The sequence below is a fragment of the Eucyclogobius newberryi genome, unplaced genomic scaffold (assembly GCF_026437365.1).
Source record: "Eucyclogobius newberryi isolate DKJ021-1_F unplaced genomic scaffold, fEucNew1.0.hap1 SCAF_12, whole genome shotgun sequence".
In the NCBI taxonomy this organism is placed as follows: domain Eukaryota; kingdom Metazoa; phylum Chordata; class Actinopteri; order Gobiiformes; family Gobiidae; genus Eucyclogobius; species Eucyclogobius newberryi.
In genome coordinates, this window is record NW_027315746.1 from 17,580,368 (window position 1) to 17,594,207 (window position 13,840).

General features: G+C 42.8%; 1 protein-coding gene across 1 annotated transcript; it reads right to left on the reverse strand.

Annotated features, from left to right (window-relative positions):
* Positions 1-1,967: 1,967 nt before the first annotated feature.
* Positions 1,968-11,387, reverse strand: LOC140356255 (kidney mitochondrial carrier protein 1-like). The gene is made up of 9 exons (XM_072441080.1): positions 11,199-11,387; positions 10,953-11,100; positions 10,594-10,688; positions 10,190-10,275; positions 9,507-9,602; positions 9,021-9,145; positions 8,188-8,311; positions 3,817-3,897; positions 1,968-2,983 (listed from the first exon to the last, which is right to left on the reverse strand). Exons 1-9 carry the CDS (start codon positions 11,260-11,262, stop codon positions 2,942-2,944), a joined length of 861 nt encoding a protein of 286 aa, XP_072297181.1. The 5' UTR covers positions 11,263-11,387; the 3' UTR covers positions 1,968-2,941.
* Positions 11,388-13,840: the final 2,453 nt, after the last annotated feature.

The window sequence follows — 13,840 nt, forward strand, 5'->3', positions numbered from 1 at the left end:
CCATCTCACCACCTTAATTTCAGTATTTTGACCAGTTTTGATTTGTTTGGCTTTATTAGACAGGATAGTAGAGCGTGAAATGGGGATGAGAATGGGGAAGGACATTACAGCAAACTGTCGCCATTTCATTTTTTCAATTTTTCTGGCTTGCGTTTTATTTTCTGACCAACTATTTGCCAATAAGAGTACATTGATTATAATTTCAAGCTACATTATCTTGTAACCAGTCAGGTGTGTATGGAAACCTGTTCAATATTTTACAGCAAACAAATCTAATCTAGTCAAAACTTCCCAAATCCAGATTAATAATTATTTTAAGTGTTATATTTAAGTAATATTATTTTTTCAGTGCAAAGAATTTCAAGCTTGGAGCCCTTATTTGACAAAATTAAATAATGCAAGATGATCCACAAACACGCCAAAGTTTGAATGCATATTCTGCGTATAGTTTTGAAATATTGACTTTAAATGTTGTACAGTTCTGAATTGATTGATAGTTCAGTGTCTTCAGTCTTCCTTTGCGCTAAACCAGGACTAAGTTCATGTTTAGTCCTGGTTTGGTTTAGTCCAGTATCTGTTCTGGATTAGTCTTGTATTTGCCTTTGTTGTAGTGAACATTTGAGAATCACTGTTTTACACCTGTAATTTCATGCAGAATATTTCAAATGTAAATCTTCACTTTGTCAGCTGTTTGATAGGTCATACATTAGCGGCTCCATTTTTCACACCTGTGATGTCTTCTTCTCAGGTAAGCTTGTAGAAAGGCATTTTGAAATGCAAGTGAATATGTGCCCTGTAAACAATGAGCGTAGGCAAAAAGGAGAAATCATTAATTTTAGTCCAAACTATGCTCCCAAACATCTGTCAGAGCTGAAAATATGAATAAAAACAGTAGCTCTGCCGTCATATCTCACCAGTGGTATTGAGCCAAAACATTTTTTATATTGTCAGTACACTGCAGACTGCTCTAATAGATCAGCTATAGATTTGTCTTCCCGTCTACATTTTCTTTTGCCTTTCCATTCATCTATCCATTGATTGAGTTGTGCTATGACAAAATATTTGAATGTGAAAAATGCCTGAGCAAACAGAAAGCAGAGAAAAGGTCATAGATTGGTGCAGAGCCTTATCCCTCCGATACAAAAGCGCATTCTGATCCCTTCTCACACAATAGACCATCACTCTGCACCCCAGGGCTGCCACAAATAATACCCATAATGCAGCATGTCTGACGGCAGAAGCCCCCTGGGTCGCACTGGGCCAGCTTGTGGAGCGCTTTGCCAAAGTCACGATGCCAGGCAGGACTCAAAACCAACAGAGATGCCAAACTCTGGCCCACTTTTCTGTATTTATTTATTTAATATGGACATAGCATTGGACGAACCAGATGCAATATTTTAAGTGTTATAGCAGAATATGCTAATTTTCAACACCTGTCTATGGGGCCTATTTAGAGTTGCCAATTTTACCTAAGACCTTTTTACCTTATATGAATCTTTTTTTTTGCTGTATCCGAGCAGAATCACTCAGACATTTACAATGTCTTTCAGAAAAGAGCCATGTTAGTTATTGTAGTGCTCTAAAATTTCTAAAAAAAAGAGTGCAGATAGATTTGATTTTGATGAAGTTAGTTGCTCTCTAAATAAATAACAAGACTGAAGGTTTATTACAGCACTGCTCTCCCTCGAGTTCACCAAATCCACTCAAAACAGCCAAGACAATAGAAAACAGGGATTTACTCCGAAATAAAAGAACAATTACATATTAGATTCCTTTGAATTGTTCATAACTTGGTGTTTGGGGATGCAGTGTCTGAAAGAAAATGGGTTTCCCCCCAGAAACAACAATGTTGTGCTAGATTTATGCCCTAACAGTTTGAGCACTGGGATTCAAGAGGCCATTTGGGATAAATGCTGAGGTTTTCAAAGCGATTGTGCCACCAGGTGGTAGAAAAGAAACATAACTGCTTGGGTTTTCTCTCTCATTTTAAATGTACAGCATACAAAAGCATTCACAAGTTTCACACAACACCTACACTTTGGCTGTATTTGTGGTTTGCTTAAAAGCCTGATACACATTCAATGTAGTTTATGAAAGCTCACAAAAGCATGTGCAAATACATACAAAAATACCTTTGGAGTGAATTGTTTATTATGTGGCTTCAGGCTATAAAATAATAATATATGAAGCCCAGTGGTATTACCTTCAGAGAAGAACTGATATAATAAGTCTGTTGCATAACACCAGTTTGTATTAAGTTTTCCTGACAGACTATCAGCCACCCAGGGGCCTGCACCCACCCCCAGCAGCCTTGACTTTCATTTCTACACATACTGCTTAGTGGGATGAGGGACCACCAGCCACACTACGGTCATGAGATCCATCTTCAGGGTTTCTGCCTTGTTCTCCAACTATTACAGTGCATCAATAATCTTTGACTTTACACCAGTGTCATTATAAATAACTGTCCGTTTTCAGTAAAACATTTAAACCCCACCACTATAACATAATTGGCATCGACCTTTCTCAAAGGGAATAATCACAGCGATTGTCAGCTGCCATGTAACATTCATAGTCCTAAATGACTTTGACCAAAAAGGCTTTTAACAATCGCTAAGGCACTTCATTTTTATAAAACAAATCCATTTTTATGAGTATTTTAACAGAGGTCTAGGTTGAAATATAAAAGTTGGGTCAAATTTCAGTGATTGGTTTAAAGCAGCCTTAGGATGAGCAAGATCAGCACACTGTCCTGTGCTGCATGCATTTGGAGTGCAACAGTCATTTTCACAATAGCCACAGACTTAAAAATATGTGCAACTCAAGCAAGACAAGTATAGCAGCCTCAATGTGGGCTTCACAAACCCAGGATTCAGTCCTGCTTTGGTCCTTTCTGCTCATCCAAGAGCCCAGTTCTTTCACAGTCTTGTTACTTTTCAGTTCATACATCGATCTTCTTGAGCTGTTCATAAGTGAGGAAGAACTGCACATCAAGTTAAGGAAATTTTTAGGCAGACTGAAAAGCATTTGTCGACTTTAGCCCAAAGCTCCTGTTGTTACAACTTCCTGTGACCTCCGCCTTCTCCGCGGCTCCTGACATAATCCTGTTCTACACTGCCTGACCTAAAAAATGTTGCCACCTGGATTCAACTAAGCAAATAGTTACGAGCCTCCTTCTGGATAACCGCTGCATGGGTGATTGTCTGTCAGCTGGACACAAGGTAGTTAAACCCAACTGATGCAGTGGCTTCTCACTTCTGAAACAACCATGTGGAAAGCCAAATCCTGTGGTCATGGCAAATCATTGGCATCGAGCAGAGAAAACATCTAAGGAGAAGCAGAAGCTAATCTACTACAGATCTGAACCTCAGTGAGAGTTTTCACAATACAAGATGTGTGAAAAAAATAATGCATTACTGGATGGAAATTCATCTTTTGACATTGTAGAAAGCTTATTGAGACAATGCCACAGCAAATGTGTGCTTTAATCAAATCTAAAGGCGTTAGAGCGTGAGATCTTTTTTGGTCAGGCAGTGTATTTTTTTAGGCTTTTTTTAGAACTGACTCCATCTTTTAGCATACCTGGGTCTTTGAGCCTCTTCTGCTTTCTCAACACATTGTAACATTGATGCAGACCTTTAGTCTGACACTTCCACTCTCAAGAGGCGGAAACATAAAACACTTGCATAAGAATACAAAGCTGCTGTCTGGGCTCAATGTTTGATCATAAAAATAACTAACAATTGTTTCCATCTGAACCATCCTTCATCACATCTAATGCATAGTATACAAACAAGTCAGATGGCAAAAGGATACAATGATGTTCCAGGGTCCAAGTCGCAGCCAGTTGGGGAAGAACCCCTTATAGAGGGCCATAAAACCCTCCGAGCGCCATGTCTGCACATAAACAGAGATTTGATTAGACACACAAGTTGTTCCCCACTAATATCCAATCTAATAGTTTACATAAATCTCTGGAATATGAATGTGTCTATTATGATGGTATGTTATAATTATTAAAGATAAGATAAGATATTCCTTTATTGTCCCACATGGGGAAATTTCATTGGTGCAACGCAGGTAGATACAGAGGTAGATACAGAAGAACAGAACAGATCAATTATAGGAAGTCTGAAAAACACTTTCAGTAGAAGATCTCCTATAAATAAATAAAAACTCCCATAGACAAATGAATAAATAAATACATAAATACCATTGCATGTGATCACGACAGTAATTGCACATGAATATGTGTCACGACAGCACATAGATTGCACATGAATTTCATAGTAATTGCACATGAATTCCAACAGCAATTGCACATATGACAGAATTGCACATCAGTATTAGGTTAGGTCAGTATTGCGAGTGTTCAGTACTAACAGTTTTTGTTATAAAGTCTGACAGCAGCAGGAAGGAAAGACCTACGGAACCTTTCCTTCACACATCGAGGGTGGATCAGTCTCTCACTGAAGCTGCTCTCCAGAGCGGAGAGAGTGTCCTGCAGGGGGTGACACTCATGGTCCAGCATAGATGTGAATCTAGCCAGGACCCTCCTGTCCCCCACCTCCTGCACCAAGTCCAGAGCACAGCCCAGGACGGAGCTGGACTTCTTGATGACTCTGTCCAGCTTCCTCCTCCCTCTCTGTGATGCTGCTACTCCAGCAGGCCACACCGTACAAGAGCTGATGCCACCACAGAGTCGTAGAAGGTCTTCAGGAGTGGCCCTGTCACTCCAAAAGACCTGAGTCTCCTCAGGAGGTAGAGCCGACTCTGGCTCTTCCTGTACAGTGCGTCTGTGTTATGAGTCCAGTCCAGTTTGTGGTTCAGATGAACACCCAGGTACTTGTATGAGTCCACTCTCTCAATGTCCCGTCCCTGGATGTTCACTGGTGAGGGGGCAGTGGGGTGGCGTCTGCGGAAATCCACCACCATCTCCTTGGTCTTCCCCGCGTTGATGAGGAGGTGGTTCCGCTGACACCAGTCCACAAAGTCCTGCGCCAGTCCTCTGTACTCCTCGTCATCGTCGTCCGTGATGAGTCCGATGATGGCAGAGTCATCAGAGAACTTCTGCAGGACACAGCTGTCCGTGTCATGTCTGAAGTCTGCAGTGTAGAGGGTGAAGAGAAAGGGCGCGAGGACAGTGCCCTGGGGCGCCCCCACACTGCAGGTCCGAGTGTCAGACACACAGTTCCGGGCTCTCACAAACTGGGGTCGGTCTGTGAGGTAGTCCAGGATCCACTTTGCCAGGTCATACTCCACACCAGCCGTCTCCAGCTTGTCCCTCAGGAGCAGCGGCTGGATGGTGTTGAAGGCGCTGGAAAGATCGAAGAACAGAATCCTAACAGAGCTGCCAGGCTTTTCCAGGTGAGAGAGAGAGCGGTGCAGCAGGGAGATGACGGCGTCCTCCACTCCGATGCCAGACCGATATGCAAACTGCAGCGGGTCCATGGCTGAGCTCACGGTGGAGCGGAGGTGGTCCAGGACTAGCCGCTCCAGTGTCTTCATCAGGTGGGACGTGAGAGCCACTGGCCTGAAGCTGTTGAGGTCTTTGGGGCGCGGTGTCTTAGGCACAGGTACCAGACAGGAGGTCTTCCAGACCTGTGGTACCACCCTCAGCTTCAGGCTCCATAACTCCACACAGTTCATCTGCGCAGGACTTAAGGAGCCTGGGGCTGATGCCATCAGGTCCTGCTGCCTTCCTCACTTTAATCCTCTTCAGCTCACTCCTCACCTGTGCTGCTGTGACAGTCAGTGGTTGGCAGGGGGACTGTGTGCTGGGGGGATGGGTGAGTCCAGGCGAAGTGGGGAGCCGATGGTCCGGGGCAGATAAGCGAAGAGGAACAGATGCAGGGCATTGTCCAGCTGTGGAAGAGGGAGCATGCAGCTGTGCAGGGGGAGGGGCGGGTGACCGATCAAACCTCAAGAAGTGAGCATTTAAATCATTCACCCACTGTAGATCCCCCTCTGTCTGGGCAGGGGGGATTTTGAAGCCCGAGATGGTTTTCAGGCTCCTCCACACTCCCTGAATGTTCTTTTGCTGCAGCTGCTCCTCCATCCTCCTCTTGTAGCCGGCCTCAGCCTGCCTGATCTTCCTCCTCAGCTCCTTCTGCACAGTCCTCAGCTCCTCCTTGTTCCCTGACCTGAAGGCTCTCTTCTTCTCCTTCAGCAGAGCCTTCAGTTCACGGTTAATCCATGGCTTGTTGTTTGGAAAACACCGCACCGTCCGGGAGGGAACAATGTTCTCAAAACAGAAGTTGATGTAGTCCGTGATGCGCTCTGTGATGGTGTTGATGTCCTCCCCATGTGGGTCATAAAGCTCAGTCCAGACAGTGGTGCTGAAGCAGTCCCTCAGAGCCTCCTCGCTCTCAGCAGACCACATCCTCACCTCACGGGACACCACAGGCTGCCTGCGCACGATGGGTTCATACACAGGCCTCAGATGTACAAGGTTGTGGTCCGAGCTGCCCAGGGGAGGGAGGGGGGAAGAAGAATAAGCCTCCTTGGTGTTGGCAAAAAACAAGTCCAATGTTCTATTCTCTCTGGTGGGGCAGGTAACATACTGGGTGTATGTTGGTAGAACAGAAGAGGGAGAAGCGTGGTTAAAGTCACCAGAGATGAGGAAGAGAGCCTGTGGATGCTGTGTTTGCAGCCTACAAGTGCAGGAGAGCAGTGCTTCACAAGCATTTTCAGCATTGTCAGACGGGGCCACATAGACTGCGATCAAAATCACATGTGAGAACTCCCGGGGCAGATAATATGGCCTCATGCCAATAGCCAATAGTTCAATATCCTTGTTACATAGCTGCTCCCTCACTGTGCAGTGTTCGGGTTTGGACCAGCTCGTGTTCACATACACCGCCAGACCTCCACCTCTTTTCTTCAAGCATTCTCTAGTTCTGTCCGCCCGCAGTCTGGCATTTCTGCTGTTAACCAGGTCTCTGTGAAAATAAAGACGCTGCTGTCCTTATAAATCCTCTGGGACCGCATGAGGCTCGCTATTTCCGTCATTTTATTTTGAAGGGACCTCACGTTACCCATGACTACGGCGGGAACCGACTTCCTGTTTGTCCCTCTCTTCTCTCGGAGTTTACGTCCAGCCCGTCTGCTTCGTTGCGTTTTCCTTAGGATGTATGCCGGGATAACGTGACGATCTCCGGGTAAAACGACAGTTCTCCGCAGTTTCATGAGTTCTTCCTTTGTGTAAACGCGGTACGGCGCCGGCCGGGGGGCGGAGCCGGAGCCGGGGGACTCAGAGCCAAGACACATCGCAACGACACGACGAAAACACTCAATCCAGGCGAATAAAGTCAAAACAAGTTAATTTAAAGCGATTCCAGTGCGTGTCCCGATCGTTCGTGAAGTTCCTCTTTCATATAAACGTGTATATAAACGTGTACCGACGACACGCCGTACTTTAGCGCGGCCGGAGGGCGCGGGGGGGGCTGGTGGGCTCGCTCGGAGCTAGCTCACGTCACAACAACGCAACGAAAAACGCTCAAATCCAGCCGAAAAAAGTCAAAAACAGTTGAATTAAAAAACTATTCCAGCGCGTGTCCCTATCGTACAGTAAAATAGAAAAAATATACTAATTATATTTACAAAATATAGGAGATAAAGCACAATAAGTGTGAGAAAGAAGAGAGAGCGTTTACACCGGGCTGCCAGCTGTACCAGCGCCTTATGACGTAAAGGCGCAATGGACAATTTTTCGGCGATTTGAGAACGCAGGCGGAAGTGCGCATGCGCACTCCCCCGTGCGGACTGATACAACACACACGTGCGTTTGTTTATTAGCGCGACGGATCGCATCGCATCTCTCGTCTCCCATGATTTCCGAACACTGAGGGGACTATATTATGATAGATCCATGCGCTTAGACACGCGGAAACGTGGGGACGAGCCACACGCGGCTGCAGGTGAGCGGTAGGTGCGTTTTATGATTGATACGTGGCAGGACTAATCGGCTGTCCACGCCACGAGGAAATAAGACTTGGATTTGTGCCAAAAAAATCGTCCATTCAACCTTTAAGACAAATAAAAAAATAGAGGTGGATAAATATGTTTCACAGGCCTTCTCAAATGAATTCATACTTTACGTTTTATAAACTTTGGCACAACGATAGTGCTGTGTTAGAACTGTGTTATAATCCAATGACAATATGGCAGTAATGAGTGTTCACCAACCTGCAGGAGACAGTCCCCTGTGCCTTTATACAGTGCTGCACCTTTTTGGTTCATCAGTCGTGTTCGTACCACGTCCACTGGGTTAGAGGCAAGTGCTCCAGCCAGACCACATGCAAAACTTGACCTAAAAATACAAAAGGAGACTTTAAATACATTTTGCTAAAGTTTCTATGCGTAAGGGAAAAAAAGTATGAACTTTGAAAATATTATATTCTCTACTGGTTTGTGGAAATACATGTATTCTAACATTAAATACATTTTGACTGAATCATGATTGAACAAAAACACAAAACCCTCTGAGGTCAGCATTTTTGTAAAATTCAAAAAAGCTCCAAACCAACAAAAAAAAAAGAGAAAACTGCTTTGGCGCATTTCTTTGAACGAGGGAAAAAAATACATTTTTATCTCCCACTGCAGAAAGACTTTATATTGTACACAACCACTCATTGCTACAACACAGCATTTCTAGTAGCTGCTTCTAACAAGTGTGTTTACAAATAATGCTAAAAGATTATGATAAAAAGTACACACATTTCTTTATTTAATAAGTTTTATTGCAAGTAGATAGGAATGTTTACCACATATCTGTATTTTGCAGAAGTGAATTGGTCCAGTTTATGGTATGCATAAAGAAAGAAATTGTACCTTTCAACTAAAGATTTAGAGAGAGGTGTCTCTCTTTCCACTTTTTGGTGGATTTTCTTATGACAAACTAAAAGTTATATGGTGGTGGATTAAAAAAAAGAATAGTTCTTTCCCCTCCTTTTCGTGCAAATGTGTGAAGAGGAAATGGTATGTTCACTTGTCCAAAATATATATAAAAGTCCACTTACACAAAGTGATTGTAGACCGTGTCGCCCATGCAACCAGACAAGATCAGGTGTTTCTTGGTGATGTCATAGACTGGCAGTTCAACCCCCACCACAATGGCCGCCCGCTGCGCCGTTAGAGAGACACCCTGGCACATAATGTTTAGATACAGTGGATGAATCGACTGTCTGCACTACTGGGGCTGCAACAATTAGTCAGTGATTCATTTTTCAATAAGTCAACTTGTCAAACAATTATTTCTATTTCTTTTAAAATGCATTATCAACCAAATAATGATTGAAATGTGGTCAAAAAAGGCTTCTCGGTAGAAAATATGCACAAATTGTTGTCATTTTTTTTTTTATAATGCAAAAGTTTTTTTTGTATGCATTTTAGAGTCTGTATAGTCCAGATAATGATCACAATTTTCAAACTACGACTGATTATTTTTACACGTGATTAATCGCTGCAGCCCTAAACACTACAAATCACAACTGGTGTGTTTATACCCGCCAAAGTCCTCTTGTTCCTTCTTCTTGGTAGATGTTAATAAAGTTGCCCATCATACTGCCCTGGATCACTCTTCCTTGGGCCTGCATGCGTATCTGTAAAAACAAAAATCAGTTCATTTACCACTGCACAACCACTATAGAAAACGTAGTTACATATAAAATGAGTAAATAGAACGAGCACAGCCTGGAATGAAACTGAAAGCAATTTGACACTATTTTGGCAGTGGAAGAGTCCTAAATATTCTTGCAGTTTCTTCAAGGAACCACTCAAGCCTAGTGTATCCATCTTACAGAGCAGTGTGTGCAAGGCGCAATGTTCCCAATGCCAGTCATGGCATTTAATTATCTTCTAACCCACCCCCGAGGCCTAGATATCATGGCCTCGTAGTGCTCTTTATATTTAGCCTGTCTTAGTTTAGCTTGTAGAGCTTGGTCTTTATACGACCTTTACTCTACACGGCATGCAACTAAAACTGGACATGCGCAGACTGAGGTCATCCCCCATCAACGCTGCATTTCAAACCTGCTGTACCACTTTAGTGAATGAGAGACATGCTCTTGCAAGCAGTGACATATCAAACAAGAGATAAAAACAACTACAAACTGCTGTTCTGACTAATTACAGTTGTAAATGTTTTCATTGAAAATTAAAATGTATCGGGCGTCACGGGTTAACTTACCTTGAGCACATCAGTCGGGTTGGCAATAGAGGAAGATATAACTCCTGATAGGATGCCACAACATACATTTGTCAGCAATGTTTCATCTGAAAAAAAGACATCAGCAAAAAAAACAGTTCTTAGCAATAAAATAATAATGAAAACGTATTTCACTAAGAATATGCATGCATATATAGGTCAGCCAAATTGTGCCATTAAATTAAAATGTCAACCGTAATAAGTGGGTCACTCCACAAACCAAAGCACTGAACATCTTAAAAATACAGAAGTAAAAATTGGTTTGAAGAGTTTGTTATTCACTTAAGTGAGGTAAAAGGAGTTGATGATTGATTAGATCACTTAACAACTGTGTGAATTAATTTGACCTTCAAGGGGAATTCATGTGTGGATAAACTAGGACTCACCCTCAGGTCTGTCCACTAAAAGTCTTTTGAAGCTCTGGTATGTGCCAATCTTGATGGTGCCATAGGAAGCCTGGCGGAGCATGGCAGGGGCGATTCTAGGATAGGAATGGCAAGTTAATACAGCAAAAAATTGGTACCAAATGTCTTGCAGGTCAGCTGTTGTCTGTCTAAACACAGCTCTGGGAATTTAGAGACACTCTGTGGGCCTGAGAGGGCCTGAGAGCTCATTGCCTTGTCTGCAGCAGACATTTAAATTGACAGGAAACCATTAATTATGAAGCTATAAGATGGCGTACAAAATAATAGGCAATTGTTAAACACCAGAAACAGGTTAAACCCAGGCAAAAGTACAGACTTGCCCTGAATACAGTGCCCTGGGCCCCTCCTCTCTTCCGATGCGGGCAATGGCATGGAGCATGCCTCTGTACCGGATTTCTTTGTATTTAATGTCCCCGACTTGGCCTTGTACCTGCAGTCGCGTTTTGGCCAGGTCAATGGGGAATGTTCCTGAAAATGATAACAGCATTTGTTTTAGTCTGCGTTAATGATCCGAGGTTTAATAGAGACGCTCCTTGAGCCTCGACCACCCACTCTTCATCACTCACCGCATTCAGCTGTTACTGAGGCCAGGCCGCCGAACACAAAAGGCTTCCAGTTCACCGTAGACATGTTCTCTGCTCTGTAACACAATACAATACACAGTACAATGCCCAGACAATCGGGCAATGGGCTGTTGACCGGGATTCGAGCTAAACACTTTGTAAACGTGAAGCCAAGTCAAGATCACCACCGGGCAACAGACCAAATGCCGCGCATGCGCACACCTCCTCCGTCCAGGATGAAGCCCCGCCTACACCGTCTCTGACTGGACGAGGGTTTGTCTCGCCACGCCCTTTCAAGACTGAACGACCCATGGATCTATTCCATGGATCTATTGATCTATTCATACAGAATGAATCCATGCTAAAACATAAAAACAATGTAACCAATCTGAATGTAGATTACATTTCAAAGTTTGACTCATCGTAAACGCATACCCTCGTGTACACCTGAGAGAAGACAAAGCTGTAAGCTGTGCAATCATTGTAAGATGACTAGGTTTGGACTTTAATGTGATGCATTTTTGTAGGTAGTACGACCTATGTGCGAACAAGTTGTCTTTTTCTTCTTTGTTTTTCTCTCAATTTAGCCTAAATTGTTGACTAGTGTAATGGGATAATGTAAAGCCCAAATGATCCGCTGGGAGGCGCAGCGGCCTCATATAATGAAGTAAATGTTGTGTGCGTGTTAGAAAGTCTATCCACTAGAAGTCAGTATGAAGCCGTGGCCATGGCCGCGGACCCGAGCGCACCTGGCACATCATTGTCAACAGTGTCTTTGTTCCATGTCCTGCAAATATTGAATTAAGATTCATGTAAAATATTACATATAGATAATCCTAAGATTTTTTACAAACACTGCCCAGACATTGGTGCACGTGAAAACACCATGACCAGGGACTCTGAAGATGTCCACTAAGTAAATTATGACCTAGAGTTGTATTGTAAATCATTGTTCTAAAATCACCTTATCTGTTTCACTTTTCTCCTTTAGAAGGTAATAGCCTCCATTTGTGACCGTGGGGCATTCATCCCAGACTTATTTATAATGATCATATGCTGCTAGTTGTGTTGTTTGATTAATGGGTTGTCTATGGGTCAGTAACCTCAGCATTGTGATCAGTACATTATAAACGACCAAGTAGAAAGAGCAATTGTGTGTGGTTGTGCACAGGACTCACTGTGAGCCAATGTACACACAACATTGACAAACGGAAACAAATTAATGGAAATATTACAGGTTTATCTGATACCAATAAGCACAGGGAAGTGTGGAGCCTAAAATGGCTACATTTAATGTGGTGATTTGTCAAAAAGAGCTGCTGGAGAACAGCTTTGTGATAATAGAGGTCAGAGTATATACTATATCTCTGTTTGTGGGGTTGTGAAGAAAATATAAAGCAGTTATTTGGAAGTCAATGCAAAGCCTTATGTTATTTTTACGCTGATCACTTCAAAACAGTGTAGTCCAGAACACCTTGAAATAAACTGTTTATTAAAAATCAAGTCCCGCCACATGTTTTATTCTTTTTTGATAGGCCTATATTTTATACCTGAATGTCTAAAAACCTTCACCAATTAATGAAAAAAATTACAATAAATTATGATTATTTTTTTAAAATTTTCATTATTACTGTTTTTTTTTTTAAATAAACCATATAACACTATGATCCAGTGGTTGATTTGGGTGAAAACTCGTTGATCATGAATATGGAGATGTGTATTAAGATCTGAGTGATCAAAATAACATGTCACAAAGCATCACTGACTGTTCCTTAAGCACCAACGTGAATAAACGGTGTAGGTTGTGACATTAACTTACAGCGACACTGTGAGATTTGTACGTTAGCAGTTAAGTAACATTGGGATGACTGTGAAATCTGTATATAACAGATTATGAATCATCCCAACAAATATTAGGTTTAGTTTTAAGGCCTTTAAATGTAGCCTATAGAAAGTCACGGTGGATTAAAAAATAACCAGCTAATTCATGCTAAGGGCTTAAACCACCTACACATGTACCCAACACACTCACATGCACTCATCTTTACATTTCTTTGTACTTTCCTCTCTAGAAAAACATTTACATCCTGTTTCTGTACAAATACCGTAGCCAAAAGAGGCCTGTGTGCGATTGCATTCATGCTTTTTAAACGTAGAGTCAAAGTGGATCCATCATCATCACAGTAAGTGGCATTTTCGCAGTGAAAATTGTGATTACAGCAAAGAGCATCAGCCAGCTCACAAAACTATCTCTTGGTTGAGTATTTTTACTTCATCCTGAGGGCAGCACTGGACTTAATGGGAAGCGAAAGCCTGTCCACAGTAGTTAGTATGTGTGTGTTTGCTTGTCCTACTTGTTTACCACGGCCTCTTTCACTGCTCCTCACAGCCTCCAGTCCAGACCCCCTCCTTCCACTCATCTTTGCCGATGAATATGACAAAAGTGAATTCTGATTGGCCAGGACACCGAGGCCAACCCCCCCCCCCACGTGAATGAAATGCTGCTTCATATCACCCGCATTCTTACATGTGCTCTGAATATGCCGTAACCATATAAGGAAGGAAGGGTTATGCAGTGAAACGTCACACCTAAATCCCTGTGCGATGCCAACAGGTTTTGTGCCTATAGACGTAAGAGTCCTCAA